The sequence below is a fragment of the Trichosurus vulpecula genome, chromosome 5 (assembly GCF_011100635.1).
Source record: "Trichosurus vulpecula isolate mTriVul1 chromosome 5, mTriVul1.pri, whole genome shotgun sequence".
NCBI lineage: Eukaryota > Metazoa > Chordata > Mammalia > Diprotodontia > Phalangeridae > Trichosurus > Trichosurus vulpecula.
The window spans coordinates 39,720,731-39,740,665 of record NC_050577.1 but is presented as its reverse complement, the minus strand read 5'-3'; the positions used below and the strand labels follow the sequence as shown (position 1 = coordinate 39,740,665).

Here is a 19,935-nt window from a genome sequence, read left to right as displayed (position 1 = left end):
CCCTAGACAGCCGGTGAGCATCAGTCCGAGTAAGGGCTTAAACTTTCTGATTTTCAAGTCATTATTTCATCCACTACACCGCACTGCCCCCAAATACACAGCAAGAAACTAACATGACTGGAAAACCTCTTATTGGGGTACTTGACTTTGCCAGTTTCCTTTATTTTCTCTTGTTAAATTGAAAACAACATTTTGAAAAGAAGCATTCATCATTCTCTTGACTGTGGCAAATTCCCCCAAGTTTGGATTGTATTTTCCAAGTGTTGACAAGGGCATTTCAAGAAAGAAAGAAAAAAAAAACAGCAAAGAACTCCTCTATTTTCCATCCAGATAAACAGAAGGTCTAGACCAGAGAGGAGGAAAGATGCTTTTTACTGAGTCTGAGGATGCCAAGAGACTGATTGATTTATAGCTCTGACCAATAGCCAGAGAGACATAAGAGGACTCATTCTTCAAGATGCCCTGTAGGGCAAATGGAATCACTTACTCTCGTAGCAGCATCGTGCATTATAGTTCCAGAGAGCAGAGCAAGGGAAATAGCAAGAATGCTGGGTTTCCCCCTATCTACACCTGAACTTTATGGATAAGTAGATGAAATACATTTTTCCCCTAAAATCTCACCATATGGTCTGTGCTATTTTTACATAATCCAGGCACGCAAAATGCAAAACAGACTCCTTCCATTTTATTTTTTGCTTCTGACTTGAATAGAACTGAATAATAACAATAATAATATTAAATAATAGAGCTGGAAAGCTTTTGGGAGCACTTTGTTCATCAGGACAGATAAATGATGCCAACTGAAGAGAATAGAGATAAGAGATAAAAATATACACAAGGAGATGCTTTATAAATATTTGGAGGCTGCAAATGTTAGCTAAGTGTTGGGCCATTACTTTCCTTTCCTTTATAGAAATGAGCAACGTGGTAGGTCAGAACAGAGTTTCCACGTGTGTCTATCCAATACAGCACTCGTTCCTCACATTATAAAGGGTAATGAGCTTGAAATGCCTATGATGTTGGGAGGATGTTAGATAACTATAGAAGCTGGTCCTCCAAATCTCTCCAAAGGAAAACAGAAGGTCATATAGAATAGTTTGATGAAATGTCTCCCCAACCTGTCCACTGGCAGAGGGGTTCTCTATATTCCCCAGGGCCACACTCCCGATTGTGGGGACAAAAGAATAAAGGGGTGTAGAATTATCAAGTGTGTTCCTACAATAATCCAGGAACAGGCATCTCTGGCTTTAATATAGTCTCCTAGTCAATGAGAATTTGGACGTAAACAAGATTTTTTTTTTCTCAGCTATCACAAAGTCCTAGTGGTAGTCGAGTGATCCTCCTGAGGGGCCATCTTCAACAATCCAAGAAAGAGCATTTCTTTCCTCTTGGAAGCCCAGGGGGTGCAGTATTACAGCCTTGGGAGAGTTTGCATCTAGAAGGAAGCATTTATCCCATAACATATAATGATGAATTGGGATATAAAGATGATAAATCAGAACCTATGGCTTTGTTATCCTAACAGAGTGCTAGGTAAAAGGGAACAGGTGAATAACCCAAAAGGGAGTATGTGTGTAAAGGAGAAGAGGACAACTGTGAAGGAATGACCCTCGAGGTCATAGGGAGTCATGGGAGTTTACTGAGCATAGAAGTGGCATGGTCAGGCTTGTGGTTTAGGAATTTATGCAAGCTCTGCCAAGGTGGTCGCCATTGTGGGACTAAGAGATCTCTGCTACTGCTTAAAGTTTTGAGGAATCTCGCACCTTACTAAGCCCTTTAGGACAGCTTGATTGGGTAAGACTGGGACCAGGGATATACACACACACCAACCAAAACTGTAAACCAGGGAAGATCTCCTAAAAACTTCTGCTCAGATCCAGCCAATACCGTCTTGCTATGGAGAAGATAGCCCAAGGGCACTCAAGATCAGTGGTTCTCAACCTTTTCAAGACAAGGACCCCTTCTTAACATAAAATAGTTCACAGACCACACCTCCATTATAACAGTACTACTATTAGTATGTGTCATTGAAAAAATAATGACCAAAAAGCTCCTATGAATTCTAAGGCATTTCAACTTGAATTATACTTTATTAATCATGACAATGACTACACACATTTGGAAAAAACAGTAATAGATATACAGGTGAGACCTATTATTTATTCAGTTTGCAGAAAACATATTTGCTAAGTAGAGATGAAAATGGCACTACTTGGGGCATGTATGGATTCATGTAGTCTTTGTGGTAACTCCACACATCCCTTCCCTCCTTTTCCTAGAGAGCCACAGCCCAAAGGCTGAAAATCACAGTTCTATATCCAAAAACAATGTAGTTGCTTTGTCCACTGACACTTACCGGGGGGCCTTTACTTCCTAGACTTCCTCGTGCTCCTTTCACTCCAGGATCCCCTCTTGGGCCCTAGATAAACAGAATTGGAGAATTATTGCCCTCTGAAAAGAAAACTCCATTAACTTGACCTTCAAAATAGACAGAATGAAGATAAGCCCAATTAACTCCTCATTTTTTTCTGTTTTCTTCAGCATGTGAGAGATAACTCATCCATACTCTGACACACTGGCACAATATGGAAACCAATCTGTATGCTAGAGTGTTGGGGATCTGTAGGAAAATAGTAATAAGGTCAAACAGAGCAAAAATTTTCCTGACCTATTCCACCTATCTCCCATTATGTCAAACATCTTAATACTCCAAACATGGTAGAGTTGTTTGTTTCTTTGTTTTTTAAAGAGTTACATATGTTTTTTAAAAAAATCTGATGGCAAACAAAAAAAACTAAACATCTAAAAGCAGTCCATTGCTATTATATAGTCATCCAATGTGATGTTACAAAGTGATAATACCTGTAATAAAATAAGGCAGAAATTACTTTTTCTTTTTTATTAGTTTATTTTCATTTTCAACATTCATTTCCATAAGTTTTAAATTTTCTTTCCCCCCTCCCCAAGAGGGCCGGCAATCTGATATAGGCTCTACATATACCTTCCTATTAAACATATAGAAATGCTTACTATTAACTTCAGTACTTGTTATATTAAATAATGATTACTGAATCCTATGCAATGCCATGCACGGGCTATCCCTCAGGCTCGGAGCGAACTCCTCCCTCATTTCTGCTTCTTAGAATCCTTTTAAGTTCCTTTGAGACTCAATTCAAGTATCATCTTCAACATGACACCTTTTCTCATCTCTCCAGATGCTGGTGCCCTCGCCCTTCCCCATCAGTCTGAACCTATTTCGTATATACTTCCATATGGGCATGCTGCCCCCTCCAAGGGATGTCAACTTCTATAGGACCTTTGGTCTTTGTATCACAAAGACCAAGCATGATGCCTTTCACCTAATCACTGCTTGAGAATGTTTGTTGATCGACACTGTCTTGTTATCACTTTTGTGTTATTAGAGAGATGCTTTAATTTAAAAGTGTATTAAAATTGAGATGGAGAAGATTTCATATAGTGATAGGATGTGTCAAAATAGAACAGAGCCAGGGACTCCACTGAGATGTTTCGTTATCTACCATTTTCATTTGAATTCATCAATCTGGTTCAGCAAACCTTCAGTAAGCACCTACTACATGTTCAGCACTGTTCTAAGAAGAAAAACAGGCTTAATAACAAACAGTCCTTGCCCACAAGGACCTTAAGAATCACTTCCTTTATTGGGGAAATTGTTGTGAAGAAAAAAATTCAGAAAAAAAAAGTCAATCGATTTGAAATACTTGGGTCCAAGAAAGAAAGCCTTTTTACTGTTGTGGGATCCTTTGAGAAAACATAAATAAATCTGGGCTACTTTCTCCAACTCAAAAGAGCAAATCTGTTAGCGGAAAATAATTGTATGGGTTAAGTCTTTGGGGGAAAAAAGCAACTTCCCCCCAATGGGACAACTTTTCCTCACACTTTCAAAGCTAATGATTTTTTTTTTTTTTTGCTTTTTGGCAGGGCAGTTGGGGTTAAGTGACTTGCCCAAGGTCACACAGCTAGTACATGTGTCAAGTGTCTGAGGCCGGATTTGAACTCAGGTCCTCCTGACTCCATGGCCGGTGCTCTACTGACTGCGCCACCTAGCTGCCCAAAGCTAATGATTTTTATGGAAAAAACATGTCCTGGCTTCTTGTATTTTGGCCCCATTTTTTTGTGTTCTCATTAAATCCAGATCTTTGTTTTTTTAACTTGCCTCATATTCTAATGTTTCAGGCAAATTTTGCCCTTTGGCACATTCTTTGTTCCTCCTCATCTGACTGGTGTCAACCGATGCACGCCTTCTTCCCTTGCAAGGAAAAACCTGCTCAGCTTCCAAGACGGCCAGACCATCGAGAGCAGAACCAAAGTGCCCGCAGACATCATTTTTCTTAAGAACAAACACAGCTTGTTCTCCCACTGTACATGAAGCAATTCTTTCCTACACCAATGGCCAACTCTTTTACTTTGTTGCCTTCTGCACCTCTGATACCGAACTCCCGCTATACAAAACCATATTTGTTACCTTGTTACCAGGAGCTCAGACTTGAAGGTTTTCTTGGTCTCCCTGAAATATCTGCTCAGATACGGTAAAATATGGGTTCTCCATTCCCTGTAATCTCCTGAGTATACCAGGAAAAACTTGGGCAGCTAGTTGGTGCAGCAGAGAGTGCTGGTTCTGGAGTCAGGAAGAACTGAGTTCAAATTCTGTCACAGACTGTGTGACTCTGGGTAATAAGTCCCTTAACCTCAGTTTTCCTATCTGTAAAGTACGGACAATAACAGCACCCACTTCAAGGACCATTGCAAGGATCAAATGAAATAATATCTGAAAAGTGCTTTACAAATCTTAAAGTGCTATATAAACGTTAAAAAATAAAAATAAAAATTTAAGTGATTTGAGGTGACTAACACAGGATCAGAAATTGAGAGCTAGAAGAAACCAGAGATGATTTAGAGCCAGCCCCCTCATTTTACCAGAGGGAAAAATTAAGACACAAAGCAGTTAAGTGACTTAACTGAAGTCACGTAGCGAGTAAATGGCAGAAGTAGCATTTGAACCCAGGTCCTTTGACTCTTTGATTCTTTTCTGCCTCTATCTGTGGTCTCCATTTGGAACTTAGTCCCAACAATTTATATTCATTGGGCCAAGGCTCAGATTGAGGATTTCAAGGGCCCTATAAATCAATAAAAGGAAACAGTAGCCACAACAGTCCTCCTGGCAACTGGAGGTGCATCCATCCCCAAACCACTTTGCCAGCTCTCTTCATGTGAAATATTAACAGAGTTTCGACCTTGGCTGTGAATGTTCATTTCTAAACTGGAATACAGCAGTGTCAATATTCACCTGGGGTCCTTTTACTCCCAATGCTCCTTCATGACCATCCAGACCAGAAACTCCATTTATTCCCTAGAATAAAAAAGAAATACCTGGTGAGATTCTTGGTGAGACCCAAATTCTGACTCATACATGAGAACAGTGGATTGTGTGATTTTGTTTCTAAAATGTAAGTGGATCATCCATAATAGGGCAATGCAAATAAATGAATTTCCTAAGCACGCTCAAACTGCAATCTTTTTAAGGCATCGTCCTCCTTAGCCAAATACTTTCAGCAGAGATGCAAAAAATATACCAGGAGCGACCAAGCTGAATGATTCCTGCCCACTCTCTGACAGCGCTACTCAAGAGCCATTAAAGACCCACAAGGTGGACAACAAGAGGGAGAAGAGAATGTCCTGTACCATCTACCAACGGGAGACATGGTCTCCAAATAATGAGGTGTGAGGAAAGGCTGAAGAGCAAAGATTAGGGTCCAAGGGCACCATCAAATGATTCAACACCAGAAAGAGACGTGGTTTTATTAACGGAAGTAATAGTAAGGAAGATGCATTAATGTCTGTTTTGCTGCTGAACCTTAATGGTCTCTCCATCTGATTTGCAGCTGTAAGATCCTGTTAGAATGTAAGCCCCTTGGGAGCAAAGACTGTCTTGCTTTTCTCTGTATATCTCCAGCACTTAGCAAGGCCTTTATCACAGGAGCAGCCCTCCCTCCCTCCCTGGCTGAAGACCATCATGCTTATCATAGCTTATCTAACTTCTCTAAATCTTTAAATATATACTTCTTGATCCTTAGGGAAATACCTGAAGGTCCATGGAATTAAACTTATTGGGAGGACAGAGGAATTATTTAACACTAGCAAAAAATCTTGGCACAAAAGACATCAGATTCATTTTGCATTGCCTGTCACTGGCACACTAGCAGAGGATTCCTGAGGCCTTGGTGAGAGGGGCGGAGTATAATGAAAACAGCTTTTGGGTCTCTGTGGATGGCCCTTCAGCCTCCAACATTAGGTGAGCCTGCATCTTGAATCCTGTCAGGAACGACTGATTCCTTCACGTTTGACTCCTTTGACTCAGTTTCCATTTCTACTTTCAATCTCTTTCCCTGATTGATTTCAATTGTCTAGGCTGTCTACCCTGACCCAGTCTTCTGTTGCAAATATCTCCCCCATCTCTATGGAAGCTTCATCTTAAACATGCTCCCTTCATGGATGCTTGGGCAATACACAAGCCAATTCTCATCCTGAATAGATCTCCATGTACAAGGTTATAGGAAGACCACTCCCTGCTTATCTGGCCACCAACTCTGAGCTGTCCCATGCCAAGGTAAACACAGTTCCACTCACACTAGGTGCAGCATATGATGCTTATCATAAGCCTTTAATTTTGGACCAAGATAATACCACCACGAAAGCCTTATAGTTTATAATCCGCAGAGAGAAGCACAGTGAATCATTGCCTTATACAGAGGTGATATAATTTGGCCCACAGTTTAAGTGAATGCATAAATGGCACCCATGACATTTACAACAGAATTTTTTCCATTCTTTTTTAAAATCTTGGTTTTATACTTGCCCTGAGAAATTCTATTTAGGGCTTCAGAGGCATTAGGAAAAACAAAGACAAACCTTTGAATAAACTGAGGTCAGGCTTCCAACTGAAATCAAATCAGACTCAAGTTTAACTAAAGATCATTAACTGGTTTTCCTAGTTCAAAAAATTTTAGTGTTTTTGTTTTTTCAGGAAACTTGGCCTGATTTTCCTTTGAAATCTAAAGTCAGATAAATTTCTCCAAATTTTATTTTCAAAATTTCTATTCTTTTGCCAAGATATTTTAGTATCTCAATATCATATCTGGAAATAAGAGCCAGATGTTCCTTAATTTCTTTCTATTATGCTGTCAAGAGTTTTACATTACCCTAGAAAATGGTGTTTCTACACTGGGTAGCAGTGGTACCCATAATGGTATGGCAAGAATGAAATAGATACTTCCAAGCCCTCCTCCTGTTCTGCCAAAGACTCCTCATGTGGGTACCCACCATGACTTCTCTTAACTTCCCACTGCCACCTTTGATGGCATCAGAAGGCACTTTCAGAGAGTAGGAACCGGGAGTGGCAGAAAAACCAAGTATCTTTCTCTACTCTCTAAGACTGGAGATTTTGGCCTTTTTTCCTCTCCTGTCAAGTCCCTGGGTCTATACCTTCAGGTGCAACTGAAGACAACCTTCCTGAATCCTGACTCAGTTATCACTTGGATTTGACCCACAGAAATATTCAACGTGGCCTTCTTCAGTCCTGGATGTACACCTGCCCTTTGGGCTGCATTTTTCTGTTCCCCAACCATCATCTGAGCTCTATGCTCGTTCATCATGGGTTACAGCCATTTTTCTAGGGGGCTGATTTTGTAGGTTTCTCAAAGACTTGGGTACAAATCCTGCTTTATAAATTCACTAGCTACATAGCCGTAAGCAAGTCTCTATGGGTCTCAATTTCCTCCTCTGTGAAATGAAAAGGGAACAAACATTTACCAAATGCCTACTATGTGCCAGGCACGCGTGCTAAGCACTTCACAAATATTGTTTTATTTGATCCTCACAACAATCCTGGGAGGGGCTACTATTCTCATTTTACAGTTGGGAAAACTGAGACAGTAGCGGTTAAGTGACTCGCCCAGGGCTGCACAATCATGACTGTCTGAAGATGGATTTGAACTCAGATCCTTCCTGACCACAATCCTAGGGCTCTGCCTCTAGGGTCCTTTCCAGCTCGAAATCTAGCGTTCTATAATCTCTCTGCGCATCCTTGTTCCTAAGAACAGTCATTCCACCCAGCTTTGCCCCAGAGAAGGGCTGAAAACACGTGCTTTCCTGCCCTTTTTTGCAGAGCAGGGGCACCCGAGGAGGGTAAGACTGTGTGGCCTGTCAGACACAATTTCAGGGCTGACTGCTTCCAAGGAACTATTCCTGCTCTTCACTTAAAATCTTTGTCAAGGAGATGGCCCAGAGGGTTTTCAGAGATGAGGGTGACAGCAAAAGGCATCATGTAACAATCATTCAGAAAGACTTGGCCTGCCTGGTGTAGAACACTGATCTAGGCCCTTCGGGGGAGTCTAAAAAAGCGATTCTTCAACTACCCCACTGGCCTCACTTCAGCAACCCTTCTGTACGGCACAGGGTGCCCATCCACCAGGACATTTCCACGTGCAAAAGCTCTCCATTCAATCCTCACAACCCACTTTTGTCTGGTCTTCCCCCCATGGGTGGTTAGCATTCTAAAGCCAACACATTTTATCTTATTGGCCTTGCTAGTCTGAGGTCACCCCTCAATCCATGGAGGGGAAGGGAATTGTTCTCCTCCATGTTCACATTGTCTTCTCATCATGATGTTGGCTGTGTGAACGAATGGACTTTTGGAAGAGTCTTCACTGTGGGAAGATGAGGAAGGAATGACGGTACCTGTGGGCCTGCCGGTCCTCTTCGGCCATGCCTTGGCTAAAATAGGAAAAAGCAAAGCACAAAAAAACCCCAAAGGGATATCATAAGTAAACATACATGTAGAATAAATATGTGCACGTACACCATTCAGACACGTGTATACCATAAACATGTGTATATACCCCACACGAGTATACATCCATAAACATGTGTATGTGTCCGTACACAATGCATAAGTGCACACTTCATATACACATGTGTATATACACATACATGCATATACACATTTACGTACCCCGCCATACACACACACACACACACACACAGAGTTTTAACCTATGTTTCTAATCTGTACCAACTGGACCAGTTTACTCCTCAAACAGTAACTCACCCCTTCCAGGGACTTGTCTTATTGATGTCACTTAATGTGGACACCTGAATGTCTCAGCCCACCGTAGTTCAGAACTCTCAGGTTCCAGAGATCCACCAGCCTCAGTCTTCCCCATAGCTGAGATCACAAGGGTGCCCAACCCTGCTCAGCTTCCATACCTCTTACAGTGCCTTTAAAATAGCAACAGGTGCTCTTGGGAACTGTTTTTGGATAGAACTTAATCATTCAGGGGTGTCCTGTGACAGCACAGGCCCATCTCACAGAATCCTGGGATCACTGAATTATAGCTCAGGAACTTAAAAAAATGCTTAATTTTTACAGCTGAAATAAATGAGACATGAGGGATTAAGTGACTGACCCAGAGTCACCCAGGCATAAATGGTGGAGCTGGGATCCAAACCCGGGTTCTCTTCTCTCCAAAACCCCTACTTTCCCATCCTAAAATTAGCAATATCACTGACCAACTTTTTCCAAATTAATTAGGCCGAGGAGTGTTTTTGTACTTAAATCATGTTGGGAAGACTTGGAAGTGCTGGTTTCAGGAGTGTATGGGTATGCAATACCCCTTGGATAAGAGAGTTTGGGGACAATTTAAAAAAATGAAATAAAGGAAATTTAACTCTTTTTCACATTTAAAAAAGCCACACAAAATGCATATTTGTTAATACGTATACAATTTCTTTTTGATGTTTTAGAGAGGAAAATTATCTGTAGCAGTAAAATGTTCTCCATGAATGCCTATTCCCAACCATGAGGAATACCACCTACAATTCTTTTAAGAATCTATTTTAGCCAAACCTGCTATTTACTAGCTCCCATTCTGCTTTTACTACGGCTGTTCACGACTTGCAAAATTGACTGAGGCAGCTTTCATCTCTTTTTATTTCACCAGGCCAACCACCAAATAAACTCAATTATCGGTGCTGCATCCAAAAGGCAGCGAGCCAGAGAGAAATGGATGATCGGCCAAGGGCTCAGAGAATCAGGCACAGCGGATCATCAGTCCCTGAACAACGGAGCTCTGGCTACATCTGCTCACTGTGGATTGGCAGGTGGGAGGTGGTGGTGATTGAGGTGGGAGGAAGGTGGCCAAATCGATTCCATTTTATCCAAAGTGATATAACCTGCTTCTCTGGAAAAAAAAATACACTAAACTAAGACATGAGCCAATGCAGGTGACCGGTGGACCTTTAAATAACGATGCCCACTCATAGGGATGTTTTCCCCCCTTTAAGGGGCTACAAAGGGTTTCCTACCAACACTCTCATTCTGGCTTCGGGTTCAAGTTAAGGTTCTTAGTAGTAATAACTAATGGCTAATGTTTCGAGAGCACTTTATACATGAACCATCACATCTGAATCTTACTACCACACAGTGAAGCAAGTACTGCAGGCTTTAGCATAGGGGCCCATGAAGGCATCTCAGACACTGGCTTTACTAGTCTTAATTCAACCAGCCATATTCTAAAGAAATATATCAAATGGTAAAAAAAGGCCCATGAAGGAAATAATGTGTCACTTTTGCAAAGTACCAAGGCTGGCCTTAAGAGTGGTGTGATAGAAGGGTTTCTGGGAAGGACTCTTAGGCACCAGATATCTTCCCTTCCTGAATTATAGTACTTGAAATTCCATCATTAGAAATTTGTACCCTGAAAGTCTTTTAGTATTTAAGAGTCTCTTATTAAAATACAAATATCTCTGAGACATTTGATACCTTCAGCTTAAATTACAATGGACAGGAGGGCTCAGAGAGAATGGTTCACGGCACAGGCAATTCAAGAGATGTATATAGAGAGGGAACACGTGTCAAGAAGAGGAAGAAGGCCTTCTGAGAAAGAAGACAGAGTGCTAGAGGTCACAGGAGCACAGATATGGCTCTAAAGCCTACTACTCTATGACCTTGGGCCAGTCTCTCTGGACTTCAGCCTGCTCACTCTATGAGGTCCTTTCCAACTCCAAACCCCACTAACCTAAACTTATCCCATTCACAATTTTACTCAAGATCCTGATAGTCCCTTTAATAGTTTTTAATAAAAACAATAAACTCTAGTGGCTCCCTCTTACCTCTAGGAGCAAATGCAAAATCCTTTGCTTGGCATTCAAAGCCCTTCATAATCTAGCCCTTTCCTATCTTTTTCCAGTCTTCCCACATCTTACTCTCCCCTCACATCCTCTTTGATCCAATGACACTGTTCCATAAACAAGACCCTCCATCTCTGGCCCAGGGCATTGTCTCTGTTTGCCCTCAGGCCTGGAATGTTCTCCTTTCTTCTACCTACTGCCTTCCCTGGCTTCCTTCAAGTCTCAACTAAAATCCTATCTTCTACAGAAAGCCTTTTCCAAACCCTCTTCATGCTAGTGCTTTCTGTCTTATTTCCTATTTATCCTGCATAGCTTGTTTGTACATATTTATTTGCTTGTTGTCTCCCCCCTTAGACTGTGAGCGCCTTGAGGGCAGGGACGTTTTTTTTTACTTTTTTTTTTATATCCCCAGCACTTAGCACAGTGCCTGGCATTGGTGCTTAATCAATGTTTATTGACCATTCTTGATAGAAAGAAGACTCCTGAACCCCCAGCCCTATGCTTCTTCTAAGATCAGACCAGAAAAGGAACCAAGCAGGTAGTCCTAGCTTCCTACCAAGAAGAAAAGTGCAAGAGACTAAGTGTCCGAGAACATGGATGGGAACCCTGAAAGGAAAACTTCAGTTTTTTGGTGCCAAGTGGCTCAGATATTTAGGATTCATACCGTTCCACCGGCATCCAAGTATGACTGCATTAAGTCCTGGAACATCTGCAGAGATTTGGGACTCCAGATCATGAGAAAAAGCAATCATTTCTTTAGATAGAAAACGTCAACTCGAATCACACTCCATCTAAGGAGCAAATCCATTCATATTCTTGCCTTGTTCTCTTCAGCCTAGCTAGATGAAAAGGTCAATGCATGATGAACGGTCCTTTCTACCCTAGTTAGAAGTGAAACCTGCCCTTTGGCTACAGACCACAGATGCCCTTCACTATCTGTCATGCTATTCAGAGCTGCCTATTAGCTGCACAGTCTCGTTCGTGATGTGCCTCCCTCATCCATGCTGGGCACGGCTGCATGGTAGCCAGGACTGCCCCCTCTCCTTGGGAATTTCATAGCCTGCCATTGCAATGCCTTCCTGCTGGAGGCCTCTGTCTCAGCAACTCAGTAAAAACTCCACTACTATTGGGTCTTGCCAAGTGTGGTTCATCAGTAACTTGTGACACTATGGGCACCATCTTTCTCCACAAACAGCCAACACAATGAGTCCCATTTCAGAATCCTGACTTAGTCTTGCCCTTGAATATGACATCAAATGACACTGATCATGACCACCAGCTGTGATGCCCAAAGAGGGCACGGGATAAGCAGTCAACAAGAATGTTGCTTAGCCTTTTGAGGAGGCTATTGTTTCTACAAGATCAGCTTTTCCTCTTTCTACGCACCATGGGATATTGCCTTATGGACAAAATTCTTTAAGATGAAAATGTTTTCCAGTGGTATGTAAGAGAGTCACACCCTTTAGGATGTGAGATGATTAGCTAACACACTACTTGGCCCATAGCTGCATTAAAGTAGCATTAATGAAATGTATTTTTCCAGAGGCCAATAAATTCTGAACATTTCAGACTTCTTCCTTTCTCCCTCCCTCTTCAAATCCATTTTCTCTGCCGTGCAAAGAGGACTGAATCCTCAGCGTATATGAGGATGTTTTTCTCTTGAGGTCATGAGACCAGTCCCACTATTATTTTCTAAGGAAGGAATAATAAGCTAAGCCCAGCAGACTTAAACTAATCAAAACTCGGGCCCAATTTTCCAATATTGTTGTTAGGCTTTGAGGGGGAAAAACTAATTAGCTAGGAAAGGGGCTCTGGAAACATACTAAAAAGAGCTAGAACATATATTAACCTGAGAAAGAATGAATCTAATTTAGAATCTAGTATGAAACATAAGAATTTCTATGCACCTCGTTAATCATGTTTTCTCCTATCATGAAATATCTTTCCTTGGCCCTTTTACAGCCTCTGTGCTTTACCAGGCAGTCAAGAGTAGGCCTTATTCCAGTTTATTCCATTTACAAAGGCCTGAGTGCTAATGCAGAAAAAAAAAACCACTTCTGGCTTCCACACAGACATCTACACCTGGGGTTGTGTTTTGAGGGATGCAGAGTGGCACAGGATAGAGAATGCTGGATTTGGGGTCAGCAGACCTGAGTTCAGATTCCTGCTCTGCTTCATATTACCTGTGTGACTTTGGGCAAATCATTTATCTTTTCTGAGGCCTTAGTTTCCTCATTTGTAAAATGAAGGGATGGGATGGAATGATGTCTTCCCTTTCTGGTTCTAAGCCTATCCTCCTTTCACTCTGAGTGAGTCCAGAGTCACCAAGGTATATCTAAAAGTCTAATTAGAACCTAGAACATGCCATGACTTCTGAGGAGATAATACCTCCTGGGATACACTCTCCCCTTTTCTGGGCCTCCCCAGGCCAGGAGGATGCCCCTGAAAATCTAACACCAGCATTGCTCTCAGAGCTTCCACATCATCAGTTCGGGCTGACCAAGCCAGCGAGTCCTAATGGAAACATGTAATTCTCCTCCTCCCAGAGGAGAACCAACCACTGAAGGCACAACCAAGGCCACAAGGAGGTTTGGTCTCCAGGTCTAGGTGGGCTCTTACCGTGTCTCCTCGGGAGCCTGGAGACCCTGGTATTCCTGGCCATCCTCTTCTTCCCTGTCAAAGAAACAAATAGCAGTTTCATGTTGAGACAAGTGCAAACATTGTTAGCCCTCCCCACATCTTTTAATGAATTTGTAGGAAACCAGAGAAGTCAATGGGGTCAAATGTGAGAGGCAGAGAGAGGTTCTCTCCTTTAGCATCACATTCCGATGGCCATTAATCACATCTTTCTTTTGGGAAATGAGAAGGCAGAAAAATACCAACTAGATGACTCCATCTGTTCACATCTCTCCAATTCACTTTCTGGCATATATGATATCATATTTAAATCAAATCTATCCGTTAAGTCCTTACATGCATTTTATTGCCATTTATTGCTAATGAAATATGTTTTATATCAGTCATTAATGTGGTCATTTGTTTTTTGGCTTCTTACATGTGGGTTATCCATCGGTCATCCAGGACTCATTCCTCTGGCTAAGCCACTGTGGTGACTAACACACCACTGATTAACATCTCAAAACACTGTCCTTCCAGAATCCAAATGGAGGGAGGCAAAGTGGCTTATCAGTCTATTTTACCATTCGTGACTCTAGGAAGAGTCATGAAAATAATTCTTCAGTAAAGAGGAGTAAGGGGCAGAAACTCGTCCAAGAAGTCCATTTTTTCAAAAAATCCTTAAGCAAGGATAAAATTCTTAAACTCAAAAACCTGGTGTGAATCTGTCGCTGTTAAGTTTGTCAGATTTATCTTGAGCATCTGAGGAGTCAAGATCACCCAATTCACACTATTCCTATCATGTAACAACAAGAATATTTTGTTCTTGTACAATGTGCTTCCCCATGTTTGAAAGCAAGAGAAATCTCCTGCTGGCATGAGTTCAATCAAATATCCCTGTTTTAAATTGGGGAAGAGATATTTCCATTTAATAGACAAATACACCAAAGTAAAGGTTTATCAAAACATTTACTCCCAGTTCAAAGGAAGAACCAAGAATAGACATCTGAACTTCCGGATGCCAGTAGGCCAACTGAGCTATTACAGACCTAGATTTTTGTATGTTGAACAAACCAGCCTCTGATCATGGTATCTAAAGTTTTATGTCTCATCCCCTTATGCTTAAACTTCACAGTTGTCTTGTGGCCATTTTACAAGAACAATTTCCAACTCCTGCATAGTTACTTGTCTTCCCCTTTCTCCTTTTGGGCCCGTGGGTCCGTCTCTGTTATTGTCTGATCCAGGGTTGCCCTAGGAAAAAAATAATAATAAAAGACAAAACTGTCAGCAGCTTTTGCTAAAAAAAAAAAAGCATTTTTTACATCATGTCTCCTTGGGTATTTCACAACATGTCGGGCCAAAAAAAGAAAGAAGTTGGCGACAGAAATCCCACTCATTTGAGAGCACAAGAACAGTAAAATAAACAAGTTGTTTGAACATTCTCCCCTGCCTATGAGCAGCTAGCCTCCTGGCCTTCTATGGCCACTTGGTACCTTCAGGGAGAGAATAAAGCTCAAGAACCAGGCCACTGATGTTGGCAATAAGAACAGTATTATTCTTGAGGGGTCAACCAGCCACAGATGAAGCTATGCATGCTCTTGACCCTCTCTGCCTCTGCTATTACTTACTGCTTCCTCCTAAGTCATGCCATGTCTACCATGTCTGATATCTGGAGAAGGAACAGAAGGTGTTCTTGCTAGCTTAAGTGGGAGAAGAAGGAAGGTCCCCATCAGTTCTTGGAGGTGTCCTGTCAGGAAAGCATCATCCCAGGAGCAGGAATACTGAATCCCAGACATGCCCACGCACTGTTGTTCCCTTCTCCTTCCACACCTCTTGCTGCCAAATTATCCTGGCCAAATTCCCCTTTTGTTTTAAGGCGTGCTGAAGAGGTAACCAAAAGAAGTATAAGATTTTTTTTAAAAAGAAAACAATCCTCCAACATTGATACATTGTTTTCCTCTAGAAATTAACCAAAATCTCTCTCTCTTTCCGTGTCTGTTAGTGATAGCTAATTCTCATTAATTCCAACAGAACTATGAGCGATGAAAGGCAGAACTTCTGAGGAAACCATGTCAATGAGATGTCAAAACAACCAACTGGTTTGATCAATTCCACCAAAGCAGCCCTTGTTGCCCCAGAAAAATGAAGTCAAACTAGTTGTTTGGCTCAATCGTCCAGTCGTTTGAGGAAATCTGATGGCCAATCTGGCAAACCCAAGTAACACCACACTAGTAAGTCAACAAATATTTGCTGAGCACAAACTGTGACGTAATTACCCTCCTAAATAACAGATGTAGCTTCAAAATGCTGGCTAAAAAAGTCATTCTTTTAAAAAAATATATACTTAAAATGTCCCAGAGGAGTACATTATTAAAAGAAATTCTGAAGGGAGCAGTTTAGTAAACCTGATAATTACCTTCAAATTTGTCTTTATTTTCCCCAAGTTTGAATTTTGGTATATCAAGTTTTCCTGAAAAAAGTTAATTTCTGTTTTGAAAGAGAAGGATGGGAAAAGACAATTCTGGGGATTTCATTTATTTCCCAGGGAGGAAATTCCTTCTACCAATGCAGACTGGTATCTGCTCGGCCACTCAACAGTCTAAAAGAGATTCCTGGAGGGCACTAAGAGATTATGTAACTTGAACAGGGTCATACACACTGCCAGTATTTGTCAGGGAATTGAATTTGGGTCTTCCTGACTCTTTAGCCAGCTCTCTACGCACTATACCTCTGGTTCTCAAAGTACGGTCTGAGGATCCCTAGGGATCTCAGATTCCCTCAGGGGGCTTCGGAGGTCAAAATTATTTCATAAAGATACAAAGATGCTTTAATTTGTAACAGGATAAATCTTGGTAGATAACACCTCACATAAAAATGTGTGTGTGTGGGGGGGGGGTCCTAAATAATTCTTCTTTTTTTTAAATTTAAATTTATTTATTTAACATATTTGGTTTTCAGCATTGATTTTCACAACAGTTTGAATTACAAATTTTCTCCCCATTTCTACCCTCCCCCCCCACTCCAAGATGGCTTATATTCTGGTTGCCCTGTTCCCGAGTCAGCGCTCCCCTCTATCAACCCCCTCCCCTCTCATCCCCTTTTCCCTTCCTTTCTTGTAGGGCAAGATAAATTTCTACGCCCCATTGCCTGTGTATCTTATTTTTTAGTTGCATGCAAAAACTTTTTTGTTTTTGAACATCTGATTTTAAAACTTTTGAGTTCCAAATTCTCTCCCCTCTTCCCTTCCCACCCACCCTCCCTAAGAAGTCAAGTAATTCAACCCAGGCTACACATGTATCATTATGTATAACCCTTCCACAATACTCATGTTGTGAAAGGCTAACTACATTTTGCTCCTTCCCAACCCATCCTGCTTTATTGAATTTTCTCCCTTGACCCTGTCCCCTTTCCAAAGTGTTTGTTTTGATTACCTCCACCCCCATCTGCCCTCCCCTCCGTCATCCCCCCCCTTTTATTTTTTTTTATCTTCCTCCCTCTTCTTCCTGTGGGGTAAAATGCCCAACTGAGTATGTATGGTATTCCCTCCTCAGGCCAAATCTGATGAGAGCAAGGTTCACTCATTCCCCCCTCACCTGCCCTCTCCCCTCCTCCCACAGAACTGCTTCCTCTTGCCACCTTTATGTGAGATAATCCACCCCATTCTATCTCTCCCTATCTCCCTCTCTCAGTATGTTGCTCTCTCATCCCTTAATTTCATTTTATTTCTTTTAGATATCTTCCCTTCATCTTCAACTCACCCTGTGTCTGCTCTCTCTCTTTTACGTATATATATATATATATATAAACACACACATATATATATACACACATACATATACACATAGATATATACATACATTCACATTCACTCATATATATATACATAAACATATATATATATATATATATATATATATACATATATATATATATACACATGCATATTTCTTTCAACTACCCTAATACTGAGGTCTCATGAATCATACTCATCATCTTTCCATGTAGGAATGTAAACAAAACAGTTCAACTTTAGTAAGTCCCTTGCAATTTCCGTTTCTTGATTACCTTTTCATGCTTCTCTTGATTCTTGTGTTTGAAAGTCAAATTTGCTATTCAGTTCTGGTCTTTTCACTGAGAAAGCTTGAAAGTCCTCTATTTTATTGAAAATCTATATTTTGCCTTGGAACATGATACTCAGTTTTGCTGGGTAGGTGATTCTAGGTTTTAATCCTAGCTCCATTGACCTCCGGAATATCGTATTCTAAGCCCTTCGATCTCTTAATGTAGAAGCTGCCAGATTTTGGGTTATTCTGATTGGGTTTCCACAATACTCAAATTGTTTCTTTCTGGCTGCTTGCAATATTTTCTCCTTGATCTGGGAGCTCTGGAATTTGGCGACACTATTCCTAGGAGATTTCTTTTTGGGATCTATTTGAGGAAGTGATCGATGGATTCTTTCAATTTCTATTTTGCCCTGTGGCTCTAGAATATCAGGGCAGTTCTCCTTGATAATTTCTTGAAAGATGGTATCTAGGCTCTTTTTTGATCATGGCTTTCAGGTAGTCCAATAATTTTTAAATTCTCTCTCCTGGATCTATTTTCCAGGTCAGTGGTTTTTCCAAGGAGATATTTCACATTGTCTTCCATTTTTTCATTCCTTTGGTTCTGTTTTATAATATCCTGATTTCTCATAAAGTCACTAGCTTCCACTTGCTCCAATCTAATTTTTAAAGTAGTATTTGTCCTAAATAATTCTTAAGAATCTTAAAGGGGTCCCCAGACCAAAAAGTTTGAAGAACAGTACTCGATACCACGCTGCTTCTAATTACAAAGTATAAACATGTGTGTGTGTGTCTGTTTGGGTGGGGGGACAGGTTATCAATAAAAGAGATAGAAAATACTTCAGAAATTTGGACAGATAAACCACATGTGATTCAGCCCTAAGCCTTATGTTTATAGAAAGAGCAACCCCAAGGGAACAGGTGTTTTGTTACTTGTTACAGAGTCAGCATATTTCTGTCTACATAGGGAACAGGTGCTTTTAATTTCTCTCCTTCCTCCCCCATTTGGGTGAACGAGGAGCCCATTAAGTTATATACAACCATGGACTGGTCACTTTAGTACATGAGGGTATTAAGTCCACTTCCTTACTCCCCTCACCTCCATCCAAAAGAATGTCCCAATTCTGGGCATACTCCATCTATCTTTGTGTGGGCTATTCATAGGCTGCTATTTCAAGGGAGGAATGGATTGGCAGAATTGATGGATTTTATGGTGGAGCCTGGAAAAAAAGCCTGGGCTCAGTGACGCTGGGGCTGGAAGACATCTTAGAGCTCATTTTTCAGAGGAAGAAACTGAGGCACAGGAAGGTCGAGTGATTTGCCCCAGGTCACATAGGTAGTGATTCAGACCCAGCTCCTCTGACTCCACGTTCTTCCAATATCATATTGCCTCCAATGAGGGACAGGAAAAAACGGGGAGAATATTCCTACCACGTGTACCTGCTGCCTTGGCATATTTGAGTAGAGAGTTTGTAGTTAACTTTCTACTCTGTATCTGGAGAGCCATTTAAAATAACCTCAAAATTAAGCATGGGTCCCTATTTGGAAAGTTGGTCATAGCCGTAACCAGGGCATGGTCACCGATGCTCTAGCACTCGTAATCCTACAGCAGCACAGAAGGACAGGGTCGAGCACCTAGCTAACAGGAATATCTGTAATTAAAAAAGCCAGCAGAGAGAAGGGTAGGGTCTGAACCCTTCCCAGCCTTGCGCAGCTCCCCACCAAACCAAACATCTCCCCCAGCAGCACCTTGGCATTGGTCAGTCAATGCACAATGCTTCCAATGTGCCAAGCACTGTGCTTGCTGCTGGGAATACAAAGAAGGCAAACATGGTCCCTGACCCCAAGGAGCTTACGTTCACATGGGGGAAACAACATGGGAATGATTAGATACGTTAGATGGAAGGTCACAAAGAGCTGGACACGTCTGAACGGCCCAACGTCTCTAGGAGGGGAAGGACTAGCAGCTGGGGGCCAGGAATGGCCTCTGACGGGAAGTGGGATTTGATCTAAGCCTTGAAGGAAGCCAAGA

At 41.4% G+C, this 19,935-nt stretch overlaps 1 protein-coding gene across 1 annotated transcript in view; it reads right to left on the bottom strand.

The window, feature by feature from the left end:
- Positions 1 to 19,935, bottom strand: part of COL6A6 (collagen type VI alpha 6 chain) — a 113,492-nt gene that overhangs the window by 49,697 nt on the left and 43,860 nt on the right. Inside the window, exons 18-22 of the mRNA XM_036760312.1 lie at positions 15,028 to 15,093; positions 13,846 to 13,899; positions 8,776 to 8,811; positions 5,327 to 5,389; positions 2,357 to 2,419 (exon numbers count right to left, since the gene is read on the bottom strand). Coding sequence (XP_036616207.1) covers positions 2,357 to 2,419; positions 5,327 to 5,389; positions 8,776 to 8,811; positions 13,846 to 13,899; positions 15,028 to 15,093 — 282 coding nt within the window. The remainder of the gene's footprint in view (positions 1 to 2,356; positions 2,420 to 5,326; positions 5,390 to 8,775; positions 8,812 to 13,845; positions 13,900 to 15,027; positions 15,094 to 19,935) is intronic.